This window comes from Aphelocoma coerulescens, chromosome 3 (assembly GCF_041296385.1).
Source record: "Aphelocoma coerulescens isolate FSJ_1873_10779 chromosome 3, UR_Acoe_1.0, whole genome shotgun sequence".
Lineage (NCBI taxonomy): Eukaryota > Metazoa > Chordata > Aves > Passeriformes > Corvidae > Aphelocoma > Aphelocoma coerulescens.
In genome coordinates, this window is record NC_091016.1 from 125926877 (window position 1) to 125951367 (window position 24491).

At 64.3% G+C, this 24491-nt stretch overlaps 5 protein-coding genes, 1 non-coding gene and 1 pseudogene across 17 annotated transcripts; 4 read left to right on the top strand and 3 right to left on the bottom strand.

Moving 5' to 3' along the window:
* The first annotated feature begins 183 nt into the window (after positions 1–183).
* LOC138108857 (U1 spliceosomal RNA) lies at positions 184–347 on the top strand. The gene has a single exon (XR_011150080.1). It is a non-coding gene; the product is annotated as a U1 spliceosomal RNA (small nuclear RNA).
* A 1053-nt stretch (positions 348–1400) lies between these two features.
* Positions 1401–1554, bottom strand: LOC138108860 (U1 spliceosomal RNA; annotated as a pseudogene).
* A 622-nt stretch (positions 1555–2176) lies between these two features.
* EIF2B4 (eukaryotic translation initiation factor 2B subunit delta) lies at positions 2177–6678 on the bottom strand. 3 transcript variants are annotated; one of them, XM_069011988.1, is made up of 13 exons: positions 6565–6675; positions 6455–6498; positions 6242–6380; positions 5739–5948; positions 5455–5537; positions 5165–5256; positions 4694–4808; positions 4312–4388; positions 4031–4133; positions 3708–3835; positions 2898–3078; positions 2640–2820; positions 2177–2418 (listed from the first exon to the last, which is right to left on the bottom strand). In XM_069011988.1, the coding sequence occupies exons 1-13, from the start codon at positions 6578–6580 to the stop codon at positions 2219–2221; spliced, it is 1569 nt and encodes a 522-aa protein (XP_068868089.1). In that variant the 5' UTR covers positions 6581–6675; the 3' UTR covers positions 2177–2218. The 3 variants fall into 3 exon arrangements, with proteins under 3 accessions (XP_068868089.1, XP_068868088.1, XP_068868086.1); XM_069011987.1 differs by having other exon boundaries at positions 5739–5945; positions 6455–6678; XM_069011985.1 differs by having other exon boundaries at positions 6455–6676.
* A 231-nt stretch (positions 6679–6909) lies between these two features.
* SNX17 (sorting nexin 17) lies at positions 6910–13405 on the top strand. Its single transcript, XM_069011994.1, has 15 exons — positions 6910–7079; positions 8737–8811; positions 9020–9137; positions 9458–9522; positions 9605–9715; positions 10082–10172; positions 10350–10437; positions 10769–10838; positions 10955–11047; positions 11193–11396; positions 11725–11847; positions 11958–12035; positions 12223–12297; positions 12592–12633; positions 12720–13405. The coding sequence occupies exons 1-15, from the start codon at positions 7017–7019 to the stop codon at positions 12837–12839; spliced, it is 1416 nt and encodes a 471-aa protein (XP_068868095.1). The 5' UTR covers positions 6910–7016; the 3' UTR covers positions 12840–13405.
* On the top strand, positions 7093–8728 carry LOC138108843 (uncharacterized; the record flags this gene model as incomplete). The annotated part of the gene is made up of 1 exon (XM_069012031.1): positions 7093–8728. A coding segment is annotated over one exon (1170 nt), but the record flags the coding sequence as incomplete, so codon positions are not given.
* Positions 13406–13505: 100 nt separating the features above from the next.
* ZNF513 (zinc finger protein 513) lies at positions 13506–17744 on the bottom strand. 4 transcript variants are annotated; one of them, XM_069011992.1, is made up of 3 exons: positions 17662–17744; positions 14814–15404; positions 13506–14619 (listed from the first exon to the last, which is right to left on the bottom strand). In XM_069011992.1, exons 1-3 carry the CDS (start codon positions 17699–17701, stop codon positions 13868–13870), a joined length of 1383 nt encoding a protein of 460 aa, XP_068868093.1. In that variant the 5' UTR covers positions 17702–17744; the 3' UTR covers positions 13506–13867. The 4 variants fall into 4 exon arrangements, with proteins under 4 accessions (XP_068868093.1, XP_068868091.1, XP_068868090.1 ...); XM_069011990.1 differs by having other exon boundaries at positions 14814–15407; positions 17662–17735; XM_069011989.1 differs by having other exon boundaries at positions 14814–15407; positions 17488–17735.
* A 153-nt stretch (positions 17745–17897) lies between these two features.
* On the top strand, positions 17898–23031 carry LOC138108831 (E3 ubiquitin-protein ligase RNF19B-like). Of its 7 annotated transcripts, none has more exons than XM_069012000.1 (11): positions 17898–18223; positions 18510–18767; positions 19376–19434; positions 19583–19978; positions 20381–20562; positions 20844–20994; positions 21321–21483; positions 21885–21999; positions 22107–22241; positions 22333–22525; positions 22663–23031. In XM_069012000.1, the coding sequence occupies exons 2-11, from the start codon at positions 18732–18734 to the stop codon at positions 22820–22822; spliced, it is 1590 nt and encodes a 529-aa protein (XP_068868101.1). In that variant the 5' UTR covers positions 17898–18223; positions 18510–18731; the 3' UTR covers positions 22823–23031. The 7 variants fall into 7 exon arrangements, with proteins under 7 accessions (XP_068868101.1, XP_068868106.1, XP_068868103.1 ...); XM_069012005.1 differs by having other exon boundaries at positions 17899–18223; positions 18510–18598; XM_069012002.1 differs by having other exon boundaries at positions 17899–18223; positions 18510–18598; positions 19376–19978.
* Positions 23032–24491: the final 1460 nt, after the last annotated feature.

Consider the following 24491-nt stretch of genomic DNA (forward strand, 5'->3'; position numbering starts at 1 on the left):
CGCCGGGACACAGCCCGCGCAGAGCCGCCGCTGCCCTCGCGCGTCCGCGGGCGCTGCGCGGGCCGGGCCGTGCGGGCCGCGCCGCAGCGCGGGGCCGGTTCGGGGCGGGGCTGGGCTCGGGGTGGCCGTGTGCTGTGGGGGCGTGCGGCGGGCGGGGCGGGCGGGCGGCGAGGGCGGGGTCTCATACTTACCTGGCAGGGGAGACACCATGATCAGGCAGGTGGTTTTCCCAGGGCGAGGCTCATCCCTTGCACTCCGGGTGTGCTGACCCCTGCGATTTCCCCAAATGCGGGAAACTCGACTGCATAATTTGTGGTAGTGGGGGACTGCGTTCGCGCTCTCCCCTGGTATGGCAGTTTAAGGACAGATGTTGCGCAATTGAGCTGTGAAGTACCCCTGGCTGTCCCTTGCACGCAGCTACTTATACCCTGGTGCTGTCCTACGTCGAGCGGAGCGGACCCTCAGACCAAGGTGGTCGCGGGCACTGCTGGCGCTGAGGATTGAGAGCACAGTGGACAGCCCGGCGCTGCATCGAGGATGGGGCAAAGGACGCGGGAGCTGTGGGATCTGGGACCGCGGATGTAGGGGGCGATCCGCGAGGCGTCCGGGATTCTCCGGCAGGGTGGTAGAGCAGCGAGGGCAGTCTGGCCGTGCTCTCGGTGCGCACTTCGAGAATAGCAAGGGGTTCGGGGGCATCTCAGGGCGGTCTCTCCGAACAGGCGCTGCCGGTGCCCGGGAGACATATCCCCGTTCCCTGCAGTAGCTCGCCAGTGGATCCCTAAAGGGGGCCTCTGGACTGCTGTGTTTTCAGCCGGGATGATTCCGGCCTGTCCCACGCCATGTCTACAGGAGCAGGGAAACGCCCCGGTGGAACGGGTAATCGTTGAGCAAGGGGCCCGGGAAGATGCCGGCCCCGCTCGGTGAGCACTGTCCAGGTCACACCCGGTCGAGTCCGTGAGTTCAGCCGGACTTCCAGAGCGCAGGAATTTCACGCATCCCGAGTCGGACGAAGTCTCTGCCCCCGTCCGTCCCCTCCCGCGAGGTCGGTGTGCGGGCCAGGACGCTAACCCGAGTCTTGCCGTCCCACCGCAGTCCGAGCGCGCAGTCGGGCCGGAGGCGCTTCTCGGCCCTCGGGCTGGAGCGGGGAGAGGCCAGGCTGGGCCCCTTCCGCACATGGGAGATGGGGTCGGGACCGGGCGCCGAGGCCGCCTGGAGTCAGGCTAGCAACACTGCTGCCGCTCCTGCAGCCGATCCTGGCAAGCGATAGCACATCAGTGCGGGAAGAAAGTGGAGAAAGATGGTTTCAGGAATATCGGCTGCAATTGGGAATACCGAGAAACAACACGCGCAACTACCTGCAGCTAAGCCTGACAACAACTCTTCCTCCAAACAACGAAATCAGGGAGAACGTGAACACAATCTCCCCTACCATAAATTATGCAGCCGAGCTCACTGCATTTGGGGATGCCGCAGGGGTCGGCACAGCCGGAGTGCAGGAAACGACCCCCGACCCGGGACAGCCTGGCAGCAGTTTCTCCCCTGCGCGGTAAGTGCACGACTGCGGCTCCCGCACGGCCCCGCTCCGCGGGGACAGCGGCGTCTCCGCGCGGGCTGTGTCCCGTCATGCCGCGCGGCGCCGCCTCATTTGCATGGACACGCCCCACGAGGGCTCTGCTGAGCCCCACCCCTGCGGCTGGGAAGGCAGCGGTGTGATTTGCATGGCCCCACCCCCTCACGGCAGGCCCCGCCCCCGCCGGCCCGGGAGCCACGCGCGGGTCCCGCTCGAGCCGTGGGGCAGCACCGGCCGCGCATCCCCGCGGCCTCAGCGCCCCGGGTACCGCGTACCGCCCGGCCGGGCCCCGGGGAAGGGCTCGCTCCGCGGCTGGTGCCAGAGGTCACGGCCAGAGGGACCCGGGCTCTCCTCCACCAGCCCAGCTCGGGGATCTGCTAGAAGCACAGCCCGAGTGTCACCGAATCTCCGAGGAGGGTAAGCCAGAGGCCATCACCACACTATCACCGTTTTCCCAGAGGAGGGGCCTAGGGACAGGGAAGACCCGTCCTTGCTGGAGCCTGGAGTAGGAAGAGAGGCCCCAGCGAAGGTGCAGAGCTGTGCCAGTGGTGACGTGGATGACATGAGTGCCATGGCTCTGCCGCACCACAGATGGCACACACAGAGTACTGGGGGCCTGGTTTATTAGTGTCCATGCAGCTGTCCTGACTATTGATCCACATTCTTAACACGCAGGACCACAGGCACTGAGGTGCATGGGATCATGCCCAAGTCTGTGATGACCAAATCCACCAGGTCTGGGGGCGTCACATCATAGACCAGGTTGAGAAGGCGTAGGGACTTGTTCTCTGCCCAGCCCCCAAGCTGGGCCTGGCCCTTCCGGAGCACAATCAGGTCATCAGGGTCATCTGCAGAGAGTGGAGAAGCCATCAGGATCGGGGGAGGGACAGCACCTCTCCACCCTGTCCCTGGACTAGCACACACCACTGCTGCCTGCCAGGTGCCCCTGCCTGCAAGTGGTGGCCCCTTGCCCAGGAAGAGGGATGGCAGGGCAGAGCAGCCTGTCAGGGTCCACAGCAGGGAGTGGAAGAGAAGGTCCCAGGTGGGAGGAAGGGGACAGAAGCCATACCCAGCTCATTGGAGACAAAAGAATCTGTCTGCACCCGCTCGCAGAACTTGTAGGTCTCGCAGCAGACCAGGACGGGCACATTGTAGGCCTTGGAGACCAGTGCGATCTGCGATGTCCCCACCCGGGACATGACAGAGCCATTGGCCAGGAGTGCATGGGCTCCCAGCAGCACTTTGGACACCTGTCAGAGAAGCACAGGGATCTGTCAGCACCTTCGATCACACTGCAACCTCCCTCGCCCTTGGCACAGCCCCTCACCTCAGGCAACACATAGGAGATGGCGTTGATCATCACATAGGTGCAGTGGATGCCCTTCCGAACCAGGCGGCGCAGCGTCTCCCGCCCCTCCAGGCGTGGCCGGCTGTCCACCACGATCACGCGGAACGCGCGGCCCTTCTTGGCGTGGGCGTCGCACAGTGTACGGTTCACCAGGGAGGAGCTGATGGGCGCCAGTCAGGAGCTGCCCCATCCCATCAGACCAGGCTCCCACCTGGCCACGATATCCACCCTCATCCTCATGAGTGCTGCCCCTTCCAGGACCCTCCTGCCCATGATGGCTGCCAGGGCCTGTCTCCCCGTCTCTGCACAAGGAAGCACCCCTGGGAAAGGTGATGTCTCAGCTCTCCCTGGAAGCAGCGCTGACCACCACAAGGGACTCTGCTACCCCACACCCTCTCCCAGTTTCCCTCTCACAACACTCCAGGCCTGCATTGGCCTCCTGCCCCCTGCTCCTTCCTCTGCCCAGGATACATATCATACCTGGACTCTTGCTTCAGCAATCTCTGGTTCTTTTCCCCACCTCTACTTCCTGGGATGCAAACTTCTATATTTTTGCTTCCCGACATGTGACTTTGTTGCAGTTTGTTTAAAATCCAGTGAACAACCCTGGCTGTTCTGTAAGTGCCCTGGGTGAAGGGAGCTGTGACTCTGGGGTTCTTGGAACCCAACTTCAGACATACCAGGTAGGACAGTGCTGCACCCTGTGCAGGACCATCACGGCCTCACCTCCCATGCTGTTCCATTCCCCCTTCCTACCCGCTGGATTGGCTGCCTGCGCTCTGTGCTCACCATCCATACACCAGTATCACGTCATGGTCATTGATCTTCTCAAAGGCAGACCTTGAGATGGCCTCAGCTGCCAGGACAATCTTCTCTCGCAGGTATTTGTCGATCATGTCCTGGAGCTTCTCCTTTGCCTGGGGACAGACAGACATCACATACAGACTTTCTTGCTCTCTGCAACTCCCTGATTTGAGCCAGGTGGGGATCAGACTCTTTCCCTTGGTAACAAGCTTTCAACTCCACTGCAGCACTGTTCCCAGTCTGCATCCCATCACTGCTCAGTGCCTTCACCCAGGGCCTGGAGCCTGCTACTCAGCAAGGCCACTCACCTCCTCCTCTCTCAGGGTGTCAGGTAGGCATGATATCTCCTTCTTGAGGAACTTGATGGCATTGCCCATGCTGGCTGAGAGTGGCCGGCACTGGTTGAGGAAACTGCAGAAGGAATGGACTTAGCTCCAAAGAAGCCTGGAGGGCCAAGACAGGGAGAGGGAGGGTGGGCAGGAAGGCAGAACCCTGGGAAAGTCAGCCAAAGTTTGGACCCACAGACGTGAACAACAGACCACACTCTGTGGAGCTTTGGGCCCTCTGCTCTGACGTCGGGAGCCCTCACCTGATATGAGGCTTCAGCTTGGCCACCAAGTCTCGTGACAGCTCCTCATTGGGGGGAGTGGAGTAATCCCGGATCAGCTGAGACAAGTAGAAAGGGAGTATGACCTCAGGGCATCTCATGGTAGGGTATGCAAGCACCCTGCCTGACAGGCTGCAGTCGAGATACACGTCCTGCACAGCCTGACACACTGCCTGGAGGGGCCAAGGGTGCTCCAAGGACTCAAAACAGCAGTGGCAGTGCCAGAAAAGGACCCCACCCTGGCATGATCCAAAGGAAGAGGTTGATGATGACTGACCACAGACACAGCCTCGGTAGTCAGGGAACAGGAACACACACCTGCACCCAGCACAATGTCCCTGCTGCCAGGTAGCTGCTCAGGTACCTGTTTGAAGACTTCCAGCAGTGCAATGCAGCGGGCATTGGAGCCATTGATGATGCCCTGGGAGTACTGGAGGCCGAGGCGTACCACTGCTGGGTGGATCACTGTGGAGGGGATGCTGCAGGGACCAGTGGGAGGGAGCTGTCAGCACCTCTGCAGCCCAAAATACTCAACCCATTGATGAGCCCCAGCCCAACAACCTGAGGGATGTCCCAGGAAGGGAGCTGGTGGTAACCTGAGGAGCCAGGCTCACCCCACAGCCTCTTCTTCTGTGGCCCTGCACTCACCCCACAACAAAGACATTGGGCTGCCCCTACTGTCACTCCCCAAAGCAAGCAAAACGTCCCCCACCACTCCATCAGGTGTATCCCACATGCAGGACTATGACACCCCTCCTCCAGAGCCATTCTGCAGCCAGGCCAGCCAAAGCAGAGCCCAGCATTGCCAGAGCCCTGGGCTGGGGAGGCCTTGTACCTCATCTGCTGTGTCAGTGGCTTCTTCCGGCTGTACTGGTGGAGGTGGGAGAACAGGTTGACCTTGGTGCCGTAGTCCTGCCTCAGAGGTACCTGAAGCCGAGTGTTGTGATGGCTCACCCAGTGCTCTGCTCATTCCAGGGCCACCAGTCATACCCAGCACTTGTTCAGGGCATGCAGAGTTTCCCTCTGCCTTCAGAGAGCAGGCCCTGGTCCCACCATGGGCCTGCCCAGGCCCTCTGCAGCACAGCTGCCCCAGGTGTGCAGCCTGTCACCCAGTCCTCCTCCTACCTGCTGCCTCTCCAGCTTCTTGGCCAATTTCCTCTGGGCAGCAGGGTCATCCACCTGCACGTGCTCCGGCAGCCGCTTCACCACTGTGAGGACAGCTGAGGTGAGGCCAAGCTGCTTTGTTGCACCCCCAAATTCAGGGAAGGCAGAGCAGGGAGAGGCAGCACCCAGAGAAGGCAGAACCCAGACCGTGGATGCATCACACGCGCATCCTTTGCCTGCGTCCACCCCAGACCCTCCCATCCCACTCACCCACCCTCTGCACCCCGTGGTGATGACAGCCTTACTGGACTGGGGCTCAGTGGGGCTCTGCCGGGGCTTGGCCGTCGTGGCTGCCTGGCTCAGCTCTGCCTTCCTGGCCTGCTTCTGGGCCCGCTCAGCCTCCTGCTTGGCCCGGCGCTCGGCTCGAAGCTCCGCTTTGCTCTTGCCCCCCGTGGGTTTCTCGCCGTCACCGGGGCCATCAGCCGAGGCGGGGGGGGACGTGGGCTGAACAGCTGCTGCGGGGGAGAAAGGGGGAGTCTGTGCCCAGCCTCGCCGGGAGATGCAGCCCAGCGCGAGGGGCAGCCCGCGGCAGGGAGGGCCCTCTGTGCCCTGGGAGGGGCTCCACGCCCTCAGCCCCGCGCTACGGCAACGCGGGTGTCCGAGGGCCCGAACTGGGGCACGGAGCGGGGGTACACCCCGGGGTCCCGCCGGAAGACACTCTCGGCTACGGGCGTTGCCGGCCCGGCACACCCGCGGGTCCGGCCCAGCGCTGCCCCGCTCGGGGCTCTGCGGGGACGGCGGCGCTCACCCCGCGGCTGCCCCGGCTCGGGGGGAGCACCCAGCTCCGCGGGCTCGGCCGACGGCCCTTTCTCGTTCCTCTTCTTCTTCTTCTGCTGCTTCTTCTCCTTCCGCAGCTGCTGCTTCTCCTCCCGGGAGAGCTCCGGGGCCTGTGAGCACACACCGTCAGGCGGCCCCGACCCCTCCCCAGCCCCGGCCTCACACCAGCCCCGACCCCGCTCACCTGCTGTCCCGCCGGCACTGGCGCAGCTCCCTCGGGATTCTTACCTAGAATGATGGGAGCGTGAGCGGGGCCGGGTCTGGTGCCGGTCCCGTGTCCCGTCCCGCACTCACCCTCCCGCTCCGCCATGGCGCCGCTGGGCCCGCCTTCAGCGCCCCCTGCCGGCCGGACAGCTCCGCGGGACCCGCCGTGACGCTCAGGCCCTCTGCCCGACGCGGATGACGTCACTCCCCCGGTGCGGGGCCGGTCCCTCCCGGGGTCCCTCCCCGCGGCCCCGCCTCCCGGTCCGGTCCCACCCCGGGCACTCGCGGTCGGGCGCGCGTTCAGCCCCGGCGCGGCGGGGGCGCGGCGGGGGCGCTCGGGGCGGGTTGGGCAGGACAGGGCAGGGCGTCCCCGGGGCGGGCGGAACGGGGCGAAGCGGGGCGGGCGGAGAGCGACGGCCCCGGGCGGGGCGGAGCGGGACGGCCCTGGGGCGGGCGGTGCTGCCGGCCGCGCCATCGCGGGGAGTGCTGGCCCGAGATGGCGGCGGCGGGAGGCGGGTAGCGGGGGCGCGCTCGGCCCGGCCATGCACTTCTCCATTCCCGAGACCGAGACCCGCGCCGGGGACGGCGGCGCCGCCGCCTACGTGGTGAGCGGGGCCGAGGGAGCGGAGCTGTCCCGCGGAACGGAGCCGTCCCGCGGAGCCGAGTGGGTGGTGCGGCCCCGCGGCCCGAGTGCGGTGCGACCCCCGTCGGGCCGTGCGGAGCCGCAGCCCCGGCGCGGTGGCGGGTCGGGATCAGGACCGGGACCGGGGCCGGGCGAGGCGGGCAGGTCCCGGCCCACCGCTATCCCCAGCCGGCGCCCTGTGCCGGGGCCGGGCAGGGATTGGGCCCCGTCGCCCCCGCGCCTCCGGATCGGGCGCGGGAGGTCCCCGAAACCCCCCCGGGGGTGTCCGGACCTTGCCCTGCCCCGGGCGCCGCGGGCAGGGTGGGCAGTTCGCAAGGGCCCCGTCCGGTCTCATCCCCAGCTCCGGCTCATCCTGGCCCGCCCGTCCGTCCGTTTATCCCGGCTTCCTGTTTTGCTGCCTGCGCCGTGAGCGCCCCCGGAGAGGAGCCGGGGGACGCTGCTGCCGAGTGGCGGTGGCCATCGAGTGCCCGGACCCCTTTCCCGGGGCGGGCAGCGGCGGGCAGAGCCCCCAGGCTGGGTGGAGGGTCCGGATCAGTGCTCTCGGGATAAGGGTGGGCAGACCTGGGCTTCACGACCCCGCGGAGACCCCCACGCTTCCCCGCTGTGCCGAAATCCCTCTCCGGGGGATCCCCCTCGGGAGCCTGAGTTGGGGCACGGACGCGGTGGTGAGCAGTGATGGAGAGACCTGGCGGTCCGCAGGAGGTGCAGTTGCTCAAGGGCCAAAGGAGCTGGCAGCCCTCGAGGCATTTCGGCCCCGTGACCCCCCTGCACTTTGCCCTCCGCTGTTTCAGAGGCTCTTCACACCTTTGGGAGAGCCCTTGGGCAGCCCGGGGGCTGGGGCAGGAGCTGTGACCTCATGTGAAGTGGGCAGGCGTGGGTGCTGCCTGTACCTCCCCCGTCCCTCCTTGTTCCTCCGCAGTAACCCTGCTGCCAACTCAAAGGCTGGTGCCTTTGAGTTGGAAAGTGCCAGTGTGAGCTCCAGCCTGGCTGGGCTGGCACCTCTGCCGAGCCTTGGGCAGTCCCGGCGCTCAGAAGCAGGAGGGCACTGGGGGCATCCTTGGGAGGCTGGGCTGCCATGGCTGGCTGGAGGCTCATGTCTATCCTCTCGCCCTTTCAAACACTGCTCTGGGGATGGCAGCACCTGAGAGGACAGTGCTGTCCCTTGCAAGAACTCCAGCTATGGTGAGGTGCTGGGAGTTGCCAGGCCCTGAGTGTTCTGCAGTTGTAGCTGCGCTCTGCCCGTGGCATCAGCAGGAGCTGAGCCAGAGCAGAGGAGGCACAGCCAGGGACCACCAGCTCCTTGTGAACCCTTGGGAGTGGGGAGGGGTGTCCTTGTCTGTTGGCATGGGGACACCCATGTCTGTGGGGCTGCAGTGTGGCTCTCTACTTCCCATGGCTGGGCAGCCACAAGGTTAGATCTTCCTGGTGTCCAGGAGGCACATCTCTTGGATGTGCTCATACTTCCTGAACAGTTTTGACCATCTGACCCTCGGCAGGGTCCTCAGGTGTATTGTCTTTTCCTGGGTGCTCCCTGGTGCCCTATGTGCTCCAAGCTGGGCAGGTCCTGGGATTTCTCCATCTGACAGGTGCTGGGATCTGACTGGCCTCTTTCCCCACAGGCCTACAACATCCACGTGAACGGGGTATTGCACTGCCGAGTGCGCTACAGCCAGCTCCTGGGCCTGCATGAGCAGGTAGGGAGGGCAATGGGTGCTGAGGTGCCCACTCCTGGGCTGTGACATTCCACCTGGGTTCTTGCATGCTGCTGGCTTCCCACGTGGATAAGGGATGCTGGCAAGCTCTCTGCTCCCCTTGCTAGGTCCCTGGGGATCAGCTAGGGTAGAGGATCAGGGCAGCCACCATCTCCCTGGAGGGTCTTGCAGCACTGTGTTTCTATCCTAGTTACGGAAGGAGTATGGCGCCAACGTGGTCCCAGCCTTTCCCCCAAAGAAGATCTTCACGCTCACCCCAGCAGAGGTAGAGCAGCGACGGGAGCAGCTGGAGAAGTACATGCAGGCTGGTAAGCTGGGCCTGCTCTGGCCTAGTTGTGCAGGGCACTGGGGCACTGCCCATGGCTTCCCCCCTGCACTGCTCCATTCACTGTGGCCCATCTTGCAACTCCTGGTCTCGTGCTGGCGTTTGGTGGGCTTGTCCCCTGGATGCCAGCTCCTGTCCTAGCCCCTGCCCTGCACCGGCATAGGGGGAATGTGCAGGGGGGGTCCCTGGCTGTGCCAGCACACAGTCTGAGGGCAAACTGAGGGGCTGCAGAAGGGCCAGGCACTGATGTGGATCCCTGCCCCTTCCCATGGGACTTCTGACTCCTCGTGCCCCTTCCTGCAGTGCGGCAGGACCCAACACTGGGAGGCAGCGAGACCTTCAACAGCTTCTTGCGCAAGGCCCAGCAGGTGAGGGGGCAGAGCTGTGGGCGCTCTGGGGCTCTCAGTCTGTGGCAAAGGGCTGGGGTGCCAGTCCTGTTTCTCTCTCCAGGAGACGCAGCAGATCCCTACAGAGGAGGTGGTGCTGGAAGTGCTGCTCTCTAACGGGCAGAAGGTCAAGGTCACCATCCTTACCTCGGACCAGACGGAGGATGTCCTTGAGGTGCCAGAGCTCTCATGCTGGGTGGGACCAGCCCCTCCTGCTGTGTTCTGTGGTTTCCCACATGTGTGGGGGTTTCTCAGCCTAGTAGCCCCCGTGTCCTCCCCTGCCATCTGCCCACCCTGGAGCAGGGTTGACTTGGTGGGGCTGGAAAGCTGGGAGCTGAAATGGGTGTGCTGATGGGTGTGTCTGGGTCCAGACTGATGTTTGGGGTCCCCTAGCTGTTTCCTGGTTGCAACAAGCCCCAGGCCTGGCCACAGGGCAGCAGAGGTGCTACCTTCCTGCTGTTGGGAGGCCCCAGAATGCACACAGGCTGGGTCTTGCCACCACGTTGGGTCTGTATCAGGACTGTCCTGCTCTTCCTCACAGGCTGTGGCCTCCAAGCTGGATCTGCCAGATGACCTGGTTGGCTACTTCAGCCTCTTTCTAGTGAGAGAGACCAAGGATGGAGCTTTCTCCTGTGAGTAGAGCCCACTGCGGTGTGACATCTGCCCTGCCCCCTGCCTGGAGTGCGGGCTGTGTGTTTGGACCCTACCCTGGGTGGGCGGCCCGCCTGTTTTCCCTGGGGCACCCTGGCAGTGGGGGCCTAGGGGCTCCTGCTGCCCAGAGCTGCTGCTGAGCCGGTGTTTCCCTGCAGTTGTGCGAAAGCTGCAGGATTTTGAGCTGCCGTACGTGTCGGTCACCAGCCTGCACAACCCTGAGTTCCAGATCATCCTGCGCAAGAGGTGCGTGGGGGACTGTGGGGCAGCAGTGGGGTGGTGCCCAGGGCTCCCTGTTCCACAGAGGGACTCTCCCCTCCTGCCATTGCTGCCCACAGATGCTTTGGACCCCAGGAACACACCTGAGCATCCCTGGCCACGGCACTGGAGCATGGGCTGCCCTGATGTGCTCAGCCCATTTCTGCCTTTCCATGGCAACCAGTTTAGATGGGGAGCAGGGCACAGTGACCAATGGTTAGGGAGAAGCTGGCCAGAGAGCCAGCCCACAGGAGGGTGATTTTCTCTGCATCGCTGTTAGGAGGTGGGGAATAGGCTGACCCATGTGGTTCCCTTCCAGCTACTGGGACTCGGCCTATGATGACGATGTGATGGAGCATCGTGTGGGGTTGAACTTGTTGTATGCGCAGGTGAGGGTTGGTGTGGCACAGCCAGGTGAGGAGGGGCACTCCACCCCTTGGCCACAGCTGTGCCGGGGCTTGGGTGGCTCCAGTCCCAGGTGCCCACCAACCTGTGCTGCTTGTAGACGGTGTCAGACATTGAACATGGATGGATCCTTGTCAACAAGGAACAGCACCGGCAGCTGAAGTCCCTGCAAGAAAAGGTCTCCAAGAAGGAGGTAGGAGAGGGTGCAGTGCCATGAGTGGGGCAGTTCTGGCACTGAACTAGCCCCTCTCCATGTGACGTGTGGTACCGGGTTGGTCACCTGTTCCTGGCCCGGGAAGGTGGCCAGCAGTGCTGAGCATCCCTGGCTCTGCCCACAGTTCATCCGCCTGGCACAGACCCTAAAGTACTATGGCTATCTCAAGTTCGACCCCTGTGTCACCGACTTCCCTGAGAAAGGCTGCCATGTCGTTGTCAGTGCCGGCAACAACGAGCTCAACTTCCAGGTGCGGCTGCCGAATGAGCAGATCAAAGAGGGCAGCTTCAAGGTCACGCGTATGCGGTGCTGGCGGGTCACATCCTCGGTGAGTGATGCTTGGAGAGCAGGGAGGGGGCTGGGGGGCTGGAGGGACCTGGCTGTGCTGGGCTGGGCTGATACCTCTCTCTGGGAAAGCTGCTGGCTCTGATGCCAGGTTCCGGCCCCATAGGCCTGGAGAGGATCTGAATCATGCCTTGGAACTGAGGGGATCATTCGTGTGAGGACATTTGAGGGGACTTGACAGTGGAAGAAGACTGGTGGGCACTAGGCAGGTGTCCCACACTTGGCTGGGTGCTGCCCTCAATCTGCACAGGCGTCTGGGGAGCTGCTACTTCCCCTCTGGAGGCTCCCAGCCTTGGTGTGTGTCCTTGCAGGTGCCGATGAGCAACGGCCCATCAGGGAGCAGCCCAGGGAAGTCCGAGGTGAAGCTGGAGTTGGCTTTTGAGTACCTAATGAGCAAGGACCGGTTGCAGTGGGTCACCATCACCAGCCCGCAGGTAGAGCTGCCTGCGAGGTGGGCTGTGAGGGGAAGGGCTGGGCTGGGCCCTGCGTGGGGTGTGGGAAGGCTGTGGGGTGCACAGAGCCCTGTAACAGTTCTCCCTTGCAGGCCATCATGCTGAGCATCTGCTTGCAGTCCATGGTAGATGAGCTGATGGTGAAAAAATCTGGAGGCAGCATCCGCAAGGTGAGTGTTGGGGCCGGATGATGTCTCTGGGGCAGGGTCCCAACCTGGCCCTGTGACTTCCTGAGGTCTGGGCTGGGTCCTGAGTGCTCCCCTCAGGATGGGGCCAGCAGAGAGATCCCCAAGGCCAGTTACAAGCCCCAGAGCTGACGCTGGGGACCCCGTGGCCAAGCTGAGCTCCTCCCTGCAGATGTTTCGGCGGCGGGTGAATGGGGCCCTGCGGCGCTCGGACAGCCAGCAAGCTGTGAAGTCACCCCCGCTGCTGGTGAGTGGGACCCTGCAGCCCTGGGTGGGGGGACACGTGCAACCAGGGGCTCTGACACGTGTTGTGTACCAGAACTCACTGCCTCTAGAGGAGCCACTGTCTCCTTAGCAGGGCTGGGGCAAGCCCAGAGGACAGCAGGACTGTGGTGCCCTGCTTCCAGAGCCTTGGGAGGGAAAAGAGCTCCTGGACCAAGTCAGTGAGCCAGACTCACTGGGGAGGGAGGGGGGCAGGTAGAAGGACAGGTAGGTGTTGTGTCCCATGACCCTACGCTGCCCAACTGTGCTGTCCTCACAGGACTCACCTGATGCCTCTCGGGAGCCCATGGCCAAACTCTCGGTGAGTTGCGTGCAGGTGTGCCAGAGCCCGCAGGCTAAGTGGGTAGGGGAGCTGGGGTGGCCCCCTAACATCTCCCTTCTTCACAGAGCAAGCTCACTTCCGTCAGCCTGCGTGGGATCAGCCACTCCAGCTCTGCTAATGATGTGGGTGCTAATGACTTCCACGGCAATTATGCCTTTGAGGGCATTGGCGATGAGGATCTGTAGTGCCCCCCTTCCCAGGACAGCCCTGGCCTGAGCAAGGGCCTTCGCTGAGGAATGTACGACCTGCAGCCAGGTTGCAATCAACGTGCCTCTCACCTGCTACATCCACCTTTTCCTGCTCCCCGGGGCTGGGAGCTCACCCCCAGCCCGCCATTGCCTTCGGGGTGGGGGCAGCTGAACTCCTCCCGCTGCTGGCTCCAGCTGGGAGAGGGCTTGTTTGACCTGAACAGTGTGCCCGGGCAGAGCCCTAGAGCTGCAGTGCAGGGCCTGGCCCAGCACGGGGGCAGAGCTGCTCCTGTCCCGGCTGGGAAGGCCTGGCCCAGCGTGGGGGCGGACCCAGGCAGGCTCCATAATGCCAAATTAGCATTTAGGTTTGTGCTCCGAGACAAGAGTGCAGTAAGCTGTCTCGGGGGGGCTCCACACTGAGTCCCCTCTAACCCGCTCATAGACGCCAGCGTAATCTAGGCTTGTAACCACGTATCTCCTGCTGCTCAGCCCGACAGAGCATTAATGGACAGTAACTGATGTTTACACACTGCAACAATGATTAAAATGGATCCTGATTGGTACCAGGCTGTCTGTTGGGGGGTGGCTGCTGTCCCTCCCCTCCCCATGCCAGCCCTGTGCTCTCCTCTGCAGCAGAACAAGGCCCCCAGGGTGAAGAGCAGATAACAAAACTGACTGTTTAATGCTTTTATACACAATATAAATTACACCGACCAGCACGGCAGCAGCCATGGAACCAGTCCTGTTCCCCCCTCCCCCCTTTCCCCCAAACCCCGGCAGAGGAAGGCTCCGGCAGGCAGAAACAGGAGGGGTAGCTGGGGACACGGCAGTGCTGCTGCACAGGCAGGGGTCAGAGCTGCCAGTCGTGAGTTCACCCTGCCCAGGCAGGACAGGGCTGCTGGAGGCCCCAGTGTGCCTGGTGTAAGGCAGCCCTAAGCCCCTGTAGAGTTGCCCGCCTGTCCTCCCTCCCCCAGGGAGGGCAGGCACCGAGGCACCCCAGGCCCACTGCCGGGCTAAGTGCTGTCTCAGGGCAGGGCCGTGCCCACGGCTGGGGGGGCCAGGAGGGCTTTGGCATTGCGTGGGTTCACCCAGCTCTCGGCTGTGTGGCCGTGGATCTTCTGGTGGCGCTTGTAGTTGTCCCAGTGACCAGTGGTGTAGGAGCAGTTCCGGCACTGGAAGGGCTTCTCGCCCGTATGCCGCAGCATGTGCCGCTTCAGGTTCATGCTCTGGTTGCAGCTGTAGCTGCAGAGGCTGCACTGGAAGGGCTTGTCGCCTGAGTGGATGCGCCCATGACGCTTGAGGTTGGCCAGGTTGCCACAGGCATAGTCGCAGAGCTGGCACTTGTAGGGCTTCTCGCCTGTGTGCACGCGCTGGTGCCGCTTCAGGTTGTCCAGGTGGGCGGAGGCATAAGGGCAGAGCGGGCACGCGAAGGGCTTCTCCCCGCTGTGTGTCTTCATGTGCCGTGCCAAGTGGTTGGGGTAGTGGGTGACAAAGGGGCAGAGGCTGCAGGCAAAGCCCTTGTCCCCAGCGCCCTTGCGGGGGCTGGCACCTGGCTCGGTGCCCAGCACCGCCAAGCTGCAGCGCCCACAGACCTGCTCAGCCAGGCCCTCATCCTGTGCGAATCCGTCATCCAGCACCAGCCCGCACATGCGGCATGTGAAGGGGAAGAGCAGCTCGGGCAGTGCAGCTGCCTCCTCGCCCCGCAGCCGTGCGCAGCCGGGCAGGAAGGGGCCGCTGCCGCTGCCCACGTGCAGGCTCAGCTCTGGCAGCAGTGGCTCTGCAGGACAAACAGATGGGTTTGTGAGCTGGGCAGCACAGCACCAGTGAGGATTGGCTCTGTGATGAGCCACAGTGCCCCAGTGAGCCTGGCAGTACCTGACTTTGGGTTGATGGCACGATCTGTGCCCTGCCCCAACTCCAAAGCCCTCCCACAACAGCTCTCCCCACATCCCTGCACCGTCCCACCTTTACCTGGGTCCTTGTCCCGCCGGTGCGGCCCCTCGCCCTCGGGCAGGCGGTGGCTGAGCATGTGCCGCTTCAGGTTGCGGCTCTGATTGCAGCGATAGTCGCAGGCAGCACACTGGAAGGGCTTGTCCTGGCTGTGGACCCGCTCGTGGCGTTTGAGGTTGCCCAGGCTGCTGCAGGCGAAGCTGCAGCACGTGCAGCGGTACGGCTTCTCCCCGGTGTGTGTGCGCAGGTGCCGCGTCAGGTTCACCAGCTGAGCAGAGGCGTAGGCACACTGCGGGCAGGCAAAAGGCTTCTCCCCATTGTGTGTCTTCATGTGGCGCTTGAGGTGGCTGGAGTAGTGGGAGGCGAAGGGACAGAGCTGGCAGGAGTAGACGATGCGCTGGCTGCGGCCGCCCTCAGCGCCGGCGCACTGCAGGCAGCTCTGGCCCAGGCTGGCAGCCAGCTGCAGCCCGCACTGGCGGCAGGGCAGGGCGGCAGGGCCAGGCTCACCCCCCTCCTCAGGGTCACTCTCCACGCTCAGCTGCTGGTACCCAGAGGAGCAGTCGTCGTCGCTCAGGGCATATGCTGGAATAGCGATCTTCCCCACCAGTGTATCTGCTGAGAACACCGTGGGGATGGGGTGGTCAGCCTGGCTGGCCTGGGCACAGCCCCTCTGCCTATGCCCCCCAGTCCCAGAAGGGTCCAGGCAGCTGTACCCACCCTGTGGCACCCAGGAGGAGCCCACCGCACTGTGCACTGCAGGGAGGAGCCCCACAGCCACGGCCTGCCCCAGCATCCTGCTGAGGGCCTGTTCTGGGTGTCTTGGGAAACCCTGACGCTTCTGCGTGGCTGGCCAAGACCCTGGCACCAGGAAGGGTGAGAGGACCGGTGATCTGTCACCCACCAGCACTGCTGGGCGTGGTGGGTGGGAAGGTGGTGGACACAGCCTGGCCCACGCTGAAGAAATGGGTGCCCACAAAGCTGCTCTGTGCCCCTCTCACTGTGCCACTGCCCGAGCCCCGGGGTTGGTAGCTGGTCACACTTGCATGGCTGGCACCAGGGAGCTCCAACACCAGCCCCCTCTATCCTGTAGGAAACATTCCCCAGCCCCATGCAGTGCTGCTGTTTGGTGGCAGCAGGGGGAAGGCTGTGCCAGGCTCTCAAAACGGGACTTCTCAGCTGGGCACAGACTCATCCTTCTGCAGCCCCTGTGCCCCACGTGTTCCCCCAGACTGGTGCTTGGGGCTGGAGGCACAGCTCACCGCTACCAGCTGCGAGCCATGCCCTGCTGGCCCCATGTTGTCCCTGACCTGCCGCCCTGGGGCCTGTCAGACTCAGCAGCAGCCCACCATCCTGGGAAGCAGCCTGGACTGTCCCCTTACTGCTGCTGCTCTGGTTGGGTCCAGCTCTCAGAGCCCCAGACAGGCACAGAGGCGAGGCTGACCTGTGCTGTGGGACGGGGCGGCCGCTCCAGCCTCCAGGCCCCTTCCACAAGCACTGCCTGAAATGCAGACATCAGAAAAGGGCATCCCGCTAAGGCCTGGCTATTACAGGGGAACTCTTGACCCTGCCTCAAGCCCTCTGCCGAGGGACCCCTTTCTCCTCAGCTCAGCCCCACCCATACCAAGAGATCCACCTGTCCCCTCAGCCTAGTCCTACACTGAGGGAACCCCCTGTCCCCTCAGCCCAGCAGTGCCACAGCATCCCCAGAGCACTGTCCCTAAATGGCTATGTCAGTGCCCAGGTGGGACAGCTTGTCTGTCCTGACTGGATCAGTGGGCTGAGGTCCTAGTCCTGCTCCCTGGCTGGGGCAGAATGGGAGGCCAGGTATTCCTGGTAGCTTTGTCACCAAATCCCTGGCAGGCTCCTGGGGCTACCAAGCAGCTGTCCCGGTGCAGGGAAGCACAGCCCTTGGAGCAGCCGCATCTGCCAGGCAGCTGGGACTGAGCTTCAGTACCAGCGTAGGAGCAGGGCACAGCCCAGTGCAGCCGCTGAGCACATGGGCCCAGGCACAGCCCTTGGGAGCAGTGAGGGGACACAGACACGGGGCCGGACAGTCCATGCCCCCTTCTTTCGCCGTTCTGTTCCCACGTTGCTCAGTGCCTGGGGCGGGGAGTGACTCCCACCAGTCCCCGTGAGGCAGCTCCATGGAGCTGAGCAGCGCTCGCTCCTCCGGCTGCTTCGGCCGGGGCTGACCCAAGCTCGAGGGCACCGGCTGGACAGGCGCTGCCCAGTCGCACCGGGCCGGGGGTCCCGGGACTGAGAGCACCCCATGCACCCCGCAGTGCCGAGGGGAGCGGTGGAACAGGACCCCGAGGCCGGGCCCAGCTCCCGGGGTGGGCAGCAGAGCCGGGGCTGAGCGGTGCGGTGGCTCTGGGGTGAGCCCGGCGGCGGCTGCGGGGGAGGCCCCGAACCTACCGCGGGGACACGTCATGCCCGGGACCCTTCGCGGAAAGGAGCACTCGGGGATCGGTGCCGGGGCTCAATGCCGGGCGGACAGAACCCACCCAGGGGCCCCGTTGGGGGCCGGGCCTCCCCCGTGAGAGGAAGCTCGGCCGGAGCCCGCGCCGGGCGGGCCCGTGCCAGGGCGGGCCCTGCCGGATGCGCCGAGCGCGGGGCCGGTGCGGCCCGGCCGGGCCGCGTCCCCGCCGGCAGGGCTGCCGGAGAGGGGCGGCGTCCTCGCGGGGGCCGCACGCACCTGGCGGTCCCTTCTCGGAGGCCGGGCCGCGGCCCATCAGCAGGTCCCCGGGCAGCACCACCGCCGCTCCTGCCGTCTCCACGGTGCCATCCTCGACGTCCGCTGCAGCGCCCCGAGCGCCGCGGGTCCCCGCCGGGCCGCCGCCGCCGCCCCCCGGGCCCGCCGCGCACTCACCCTTCACCGGCTGCGGGTGGCTCTGCTTCCGCCGGGGCATCGTGGCGGGCCCCGGCGCCGGCCCGGCCCCGCCGCCCGCCCGCCCGCGGCCCGCCAGCCGCCCCCGCCAGCCCGGGGCGGCCACCGCCGCCCCGCCTCAACCGGACACTTCCGCTTCCGCTTCCCCCGGGCGCGCGGAGGCTGTGCCGGAAGCGGCCGCGCGACCCGGAAGCGGAGCCGGCGCGTGCGCGGAGGCCGCCGCTGCCTCCCGACCCCGCCCGGCCCGGCGGCCGCGGCATGAGCGGGAGCGGGAGCGGGCCCGGGCCCGGCGGGGGCGTGAGGCTGGGCCGAGCCGGATCACGGGAGAAGCGGGCCGGGCTCGGGGGCTCGGGCGGGGCTTGGGGCGGGGCGGAACAACAGCGGCTCCGCCCCTTCCGGCTCGCGGGAGACGGTGGCACCGGGGGGACCGGGGTCGCTACCGGACGCTGACGGTCTCTGTGCTCCTTCAGAGGCGGCTGCGGCTCCTCCCCTGGTGCCCGCCGGGTCCGGCCCCGCCCAGCGCCGGCGCCGAGGGCAGAGCCCGGTGAGTCCCTTGCTGGTGTCCCCGCGCGGTCAGACCGGGGACACCCAGGGCTTTGCGTCTCGCCCGCTGGGCCAAAGGGCCGCTGGCTGCCCGGTCACGCCGTGCTCTGGCCGGTCCCGAAGGTGATCGGTGCGGAAGTGCAGCCCAGCCGTGTCCCGGGGTTGTGCCCGATCCCCACCCGCCTCACTCGCTGTGCTCTCCCGGTGGCTCCGGTCCGCGTCCGGGCGGCCCTGGCTGTGTGAGCCGCGGCTCGGCCTCTTCACGGATCGCTGCTGTCCCTTTGCAGGTCCCAAGGGCGCTGGATGTGTCAGTCGGTGGCCGTCCCGGGGGAGCCGTGGCCGTCCCGTGCTGCCAGCGATGATTCCCCGCTGACAGGTACAACCTTGACCGTCTCTCGCTGTCCAGCCACCACGTAAACCCCGTCTCAGCCCAGTTTCTCTGAGCTCTGCAGTTGCCGTCTCCCCGGGGAGCACTGTATCCCCTGGGAAGTGCTGCACCCCCTGGGGGGATGCGGAGCCACCCAGTGCTTGGCCCAGCAGAGCAGGTACGTTAGCACTCCTCAGTCTCACCTGGTGTCACTGGTTCCTGCCTCTTCTTATGCCAGTGCTTCTGCCTCTGGCAGAGCTGACATGGGAATGGTGTGGAGGCTGTGGGGTGTAGCAGTGCTGTTGAGGTGGGGAGGGCAGGGGGCAACTTTGGGGTGTAGAGAGGGAAGGACCATAGGGAAGGAATGTGGTGTGGCCGTGGATTTGCGAGCTCTAAGTAAGGAAAATGGACAAATTTACCTCACTGCTGGAATCACCTGGCTCCTGGTCACTGAATGAACTGGGTCTTGGGTCCCTTGGCGAATAAACTCCAGTGAAAAGTGCTTTAGCCATGTCTCACACTGGGGAAGAGGATGCCCTGGGATGGGGATGGGTGTGAGTGTCACACTGCCCTGTGCCTGGGCTGGTTGTCACGGTGTTGCTGCTGTCTTCCCCACCGTGGGGATTTGGGAGTTCTGTGGTCCTGGACTTGTCATGCCAAGCTGAAGGAGACAGGATGGGGCAGGACATGCTTGGGGCCTTTTGGCAGGGTGCTGTTGGGCTTCTGTGGGTGCCAAGGGCCTGTTCCTGGAGCATGGGCTTGCTCTCAGGAGCAGTTCCTCTGCAGGCTGAGCGGCACCGACTGCAGCTGGGGATGGTTCTGCTGTTACCTGTGATGAGACCCAGGTAGGATGTGGGCCATGGGGGCTGCACCAGGGCCAGCACCTCCCCGCTGCCCTCCGTAGCCTAACAGCAGCTGGTGGCTACCTTGACGGGCCACTATGGACCGGCCCACACGTGTGCCTGGGCCCCGCCGGCTTCTGGGCTGCTTCAGGCGGAAGCCACAGGCCATCGGCGGGGAAACACCACCAGAACTGGAGCCAGAGCCAGAGGAACCTGAGGAGACACACGTGGTGCTGCCCCTGGGCGAGGGCCAGGCGCTGGAGGAGTGTCCCCTGTGCCTGCTGCCCCAGCCCCCCGACGCCTTTCCCACCCTGGCCTCCTGCACCCACCGCTCGTGCTGGGCCTGCCTGGAGCAGTACTTGCGGCTCGCTGTCAGCGAGAGCCGGGTGCCAGTGTCCTGCCCACACTGCCCCGCGGCGCTCCAGCCCGCTGATGTCCACCGGTTCCTGCCCGAGCCCGCCCTCCGAGACAAGTACGAAGAGTTCCTGCTGCGACGGTTGCTAGTGGCTGATCCTGGCATCCGCTGGTGCCCTGCACCTGACTGCAGGTACCACCTGCCCCAGCACAGAGATGGGAACGGGGGGTGGGTCCCCCTCCCCACAGCAGCAGTGTGTGCCTGTGTCCTGTGAGCCCTTCCCAGGCTAGGTTCCTCATCACTTGGTCCCATGTTGGGCTGGGCGTGCCCAGGGAAGTGTCCAGTCCTGGTCTGACTGCAGAGCCTGTGCAGCTCTGTCTGCCAGGGCTGGTGCCCTTGGCTGTACTAGATAGTTTGTGAGCCCCAGGGCTGTGGGTGCTGGACAGGGTGGGCTGGTGAGGGTGTATCCCAGCTCTCCTGAGCCGGGGCTGTGGCTCCAGCTCGGTGCAGGACTGGGACTGCCACAACCCTGCCTGGCTGTGCTGGGAGGGGGCACCCTGCTGTATCCCAGCTCCAACCTCCTTCTCCCCACAGCTACGCTGTCTTTGCCCATGGCTGTGCTGAATGTCCTCGCCTCACCTGTGGGCGTGAGGGCTGTGGCACCGAGTTCTGCTACCACTGCCGGCAGCCCTGGCACCCTGACGGCCCCTGTGCACCGGTGCCACTGGTCCCCAGCCCCACAGCACAGCTGGCCCAACCGGAGGAGTTGGCCCATGGTGAGGCCCTGGCCCAGGGTGGGAGCAGCAGGGCTGGGGTTTGGCACAGTCGTGTGCCTCTGTGCCTCCTGCCTACAGGGCTGCTGGAGCCAGGACTGAGTTCCCTCTGACTGCCTCTGCTGCAGTCTCATAGCCCCTGGGGTGTGAGCTGGGCTGGGGTGTGTAGAGGGACCTCGGCTCCTGCCATGATACCTGTGGGATGGGAGGAGCTTGGGACAGGATGTGGGGCTGGGTGCACACTATTCTGTCCCCCTCCCCCATCCTGTCTTATTTCCCCCCAGCTGAGGCCGAGGACATCAAGGTCTGTCCTCGCTGCAGCGCCTTCATCATGAAGATCAATGACGGGAGCTGCAACCGCATGAACTGCACGGTCTGCGGGTGCCTCTTCTGTTGGCTCTGCCTGCGTGAGATCTCTGATGTGCACTTTCTGAGGTCAGTGCAGGGCCATGGGGTTTGGGGGTTCTCCTGGGTCAGGGCTGGGGGCTCTGACAGGAGGTGGGGGCTGGGATGGGGGCAGCCAGGCCCTGCCCCAGGTTTGGGGTTGGCTGGGGGAGCGGGATGATCTGTGCCGCTGGGTCTGGGAGGGCTGGGGCTGGCTGTTGTCACCCCGTAGGAGGCAGCTGGAGCTCAGGGTTGGGGGAACCTGGCTGCCTGATCTCCGGTGGGCCTGTGGGTGTCTCCTGGCATGGGACCAGGCTGTGCTGGTCTCTGCCTGCCCCTAACAGAAGCCTTGGCTCAGCCCCACTCTGTCCCCACAGCCCTTCTGGCTGCACCTTCTGGGGGAAGAGGCCATGGTCACGGACCCGGAGGATCCTGTGGCAGCTGGGCATGGTGCTGGGAGCGCCCATGGTCATCTCCCTTGCCGCAGGTGTTGCTGTCCCTGTTATTACCATTGGGATCCCCATCTACATGGGTAGGAAGGTACTGGCAGGCGGTCCTGGAGTCCCTGTGGTCCTGCTTCCCACTGAGCCTGGCAGCCACCTATGGCCCTCGGCCTGGACAGACCCACAGTGCTCCCTACTGCCCACAGCACATCCCTGTGCCACCCCTGATGGGGTCAGTTCCTCCTTGCCAGGACCTTCTGCTGGCCCCCAGCAGCCCCTGCCAGTGCAGATGTGCTCAGCCTGGGGAGTGGGGGGACTTTCCAGGAACACCTGTGCTGTGGCAGCAGTGCTGTTGTGTCTGCCTGTCTCTGAGGAGAGGCAGGGGTGTCTGGGTGTCTGGAGTTCTGCCAGGCTGGGAAGAGGCTGTGCCCCTGGGGCTATGCCGAGGTCTTTGTAGAGCCCTTCAAATGCCCTTCACCTTTCTGTCTTTTCCTTGAGGTGCTGGGCCAGAGCCGGCGAAGCAGCCTATCCGGATGCCAGCAGTGCCTCTCTGTCACCAGCAGTGTCCTCCTCTCTCTCTTTGTGTCCCCTATCATAACAGCTCTGACTGTGGGTGAGTGCCAAGGGCACTGCCCATGTTGGGGAGTCGGGCTGTGGGGGATGTCTGGGACCAGAGGCACCAGGGCTGGGGCTGGGCAGTGACCACTTGCCTGCCCACAGGTGTCGGCGTGCCCCTGATGCTCACCTACGTGTACGGGACTGTGGTGCTGTCGCTGTGCCGGAACCGCTGGGGCTGCAGGGGCAGCCGCACGCCTGGAGACCTCGGCGTGGTGGAGCTGGAGAACCTGGCCAAAGGCAAGTCCCACACAGGTGGCAGGCCCTGGCCTGTGCCCTCCCTGCTCCAGCGAGGAGCAGACCCTGGGAACAGCATCCTCTTTCTCCCCAGTGAATGAGCTGTGGTCAGTGCTGCCCAGCCCCAGACCAGGTGAGGATGGAGCTCCAGACCCCGCTGCCTCCCTCCCCAGCAGCAGCCGCAGCCCACACCCAGGGCCAGTGTGGCCGGAAGGGGACAGCCAGTCAGCCAGCACAGTGGCCCTTGCGGGGAGTATGCTGAGTGAGGGCCAGGACGTCTCCGACAGGTGAGCGGGGCTGTGCTGAGGGGGCTGGGGGAGTGGCACATCCCATCCAAACAGCCTTCCCCGCTCCCACTGTGCTGGGCAGGGATGGGTGATGTCCCCCTTTGGGCTACTGCCCTCAGACCAGTGTCTGTCTGCAGGGAAGGTGTTACCATCGAGGTGGAGGTGTCGGTCGAAGCGGTGCCGCATTCTGCCCGGCAGCAGAGCCTCAGCAGTGCCCTCTCTGGGCAGAGCCTCTCTGGGGACTCCCTGGGAGCCACCAGTGACAGGGGCAGCTCTGTGGGTGTCCCTGTGGAGTGATGAAGGTGTGAGGGGGAGAGCCTTGATACACACACAGGCCCTGTGCCCTCCTGTGGCAGAGCCAATCCCCCTCTGCCAGCATGCCCAGCCTCTGGGAGCTGGGTCATGGGTGGGTGCCAACTGCACCCAGCACTGCTGCACCCTACACTAGCCCTGCCTGCCCTTTTCCCAGAGGCACCACTAGGAAATAAAGCTGCTTTATGAGGGTCCCTCTGTCTCCTGTGGCAAAACTCCCGACAGCACAGCCCTGGCAGCCCATTGGTGTGGACGACAGACATTGCATTTGCACCTGCATGAGGAAGAGGCCACCCAGGTGATGCAGGGGTTGTCATGGCCTCTGCCCTGCCTGTACCAACTGATCTGCCCCGAGAGCAGGCTGCAGGGTTGGGGGAGGGCAGCAGCCCCCCAGCTCTGATCTCTGGTGCCAATCCCCGCAGGGATCCATCCTGCAGCAAGGCCAATGTGGAAGGACCATGAGGTAACACCATGGGCTGTAGGTGGGGACCTATTGCCAGATGGGTTGCATAGTCTCAGGCAGTGGGATCCTTGCTGCTCTGACTCCACTGCAGCGTCCTGGGGGAAAAAAGCTGCTTCTGAGTGTTTTGCTGCTCAGAGTTGGGCAGTTACAGAATGAGTAAAGGATTTGGGTTGGAAGGGAGCTTAAAACTTATCGCTGTACCTTGCCATGGGCAGGGACATCTTCTACTAGACCAGGTTGCTCCAGGCTTCGTCCAACCTGGCCTTGGACACTTCCAGGGATCCAGGCCAGCCACAGCTTCTCTGGGCAACCTGTGCCAGGGCCTCAGCATCCTCACAGGGAAGAATTTCTTCCCAATGTCCCATCTAACCCTGCCCTCTGGCAGTGGGAAGCCATTTCCCCTTGTCCCAGCCCTCCAGCTTTCTTGGAGCCCCTTTAGGCACTGTGACTCGAAGGTCTCCCTGGATCCTTCTCTTCTCCAGACTGAACATCCCCAGCTGTCCCAGCCTGTCTCCATAGGAGATAAGGTTTGTGAGTTGGCTCACCTGCACCACTTCTTCCAGCTGCTCTGGGATTCCCATGGGATGGGGTTGTGCCTTTGGCACTGCCTTGCACTGCACAGCTTCTGTTTCTGAAGATGAACTCCACCCTTCTGGTCCTGGGCTGTTGTCTCAGCTTCTGCAGTTCAGTCTGTCCCTCACCAGTCCAGGTGGTGCCTCTCTTGTTACCTTTGCCCCCCCTCCCTGGTGGCCCCAAGCTTCAGCTCCCCATCCTGTCTGGTGGCTCTGCAGTGAGTTGTCCAGTTCTGAACTGCTTTGGTCTCTGGAGTGTCCAGGCTGCGCTCCTGCAGCCCTGTGCAAGTCTGGTGCTTCAGAGCCACCAACAAGCCCCAGTGCTGCAACAAGCCCCTGGGATTTGCTGCCCAGGCTGTTCCCATGCTGAGGAACTCTGGGTGAGCTGGTGTGTTCCCCTGGAATCGGGCTGCCTGAGGAGGCCTCCCAGGAAGACTTTTTCCTTTGCAAAAGTGGGTTTGTTCTCAGGGCATATTCCACTTGCTGCCGGGTAGGTTTATCTCAGGCTCATTCTGGGAAGGGGCTGCTCAGTACCTCATGCTTCTCCCTGCTCTCAGTGTCCTGGCCAAGGTGACTTCAGATTTTGAATAAACAGAATGAATAGTCACAGGGACAAGCA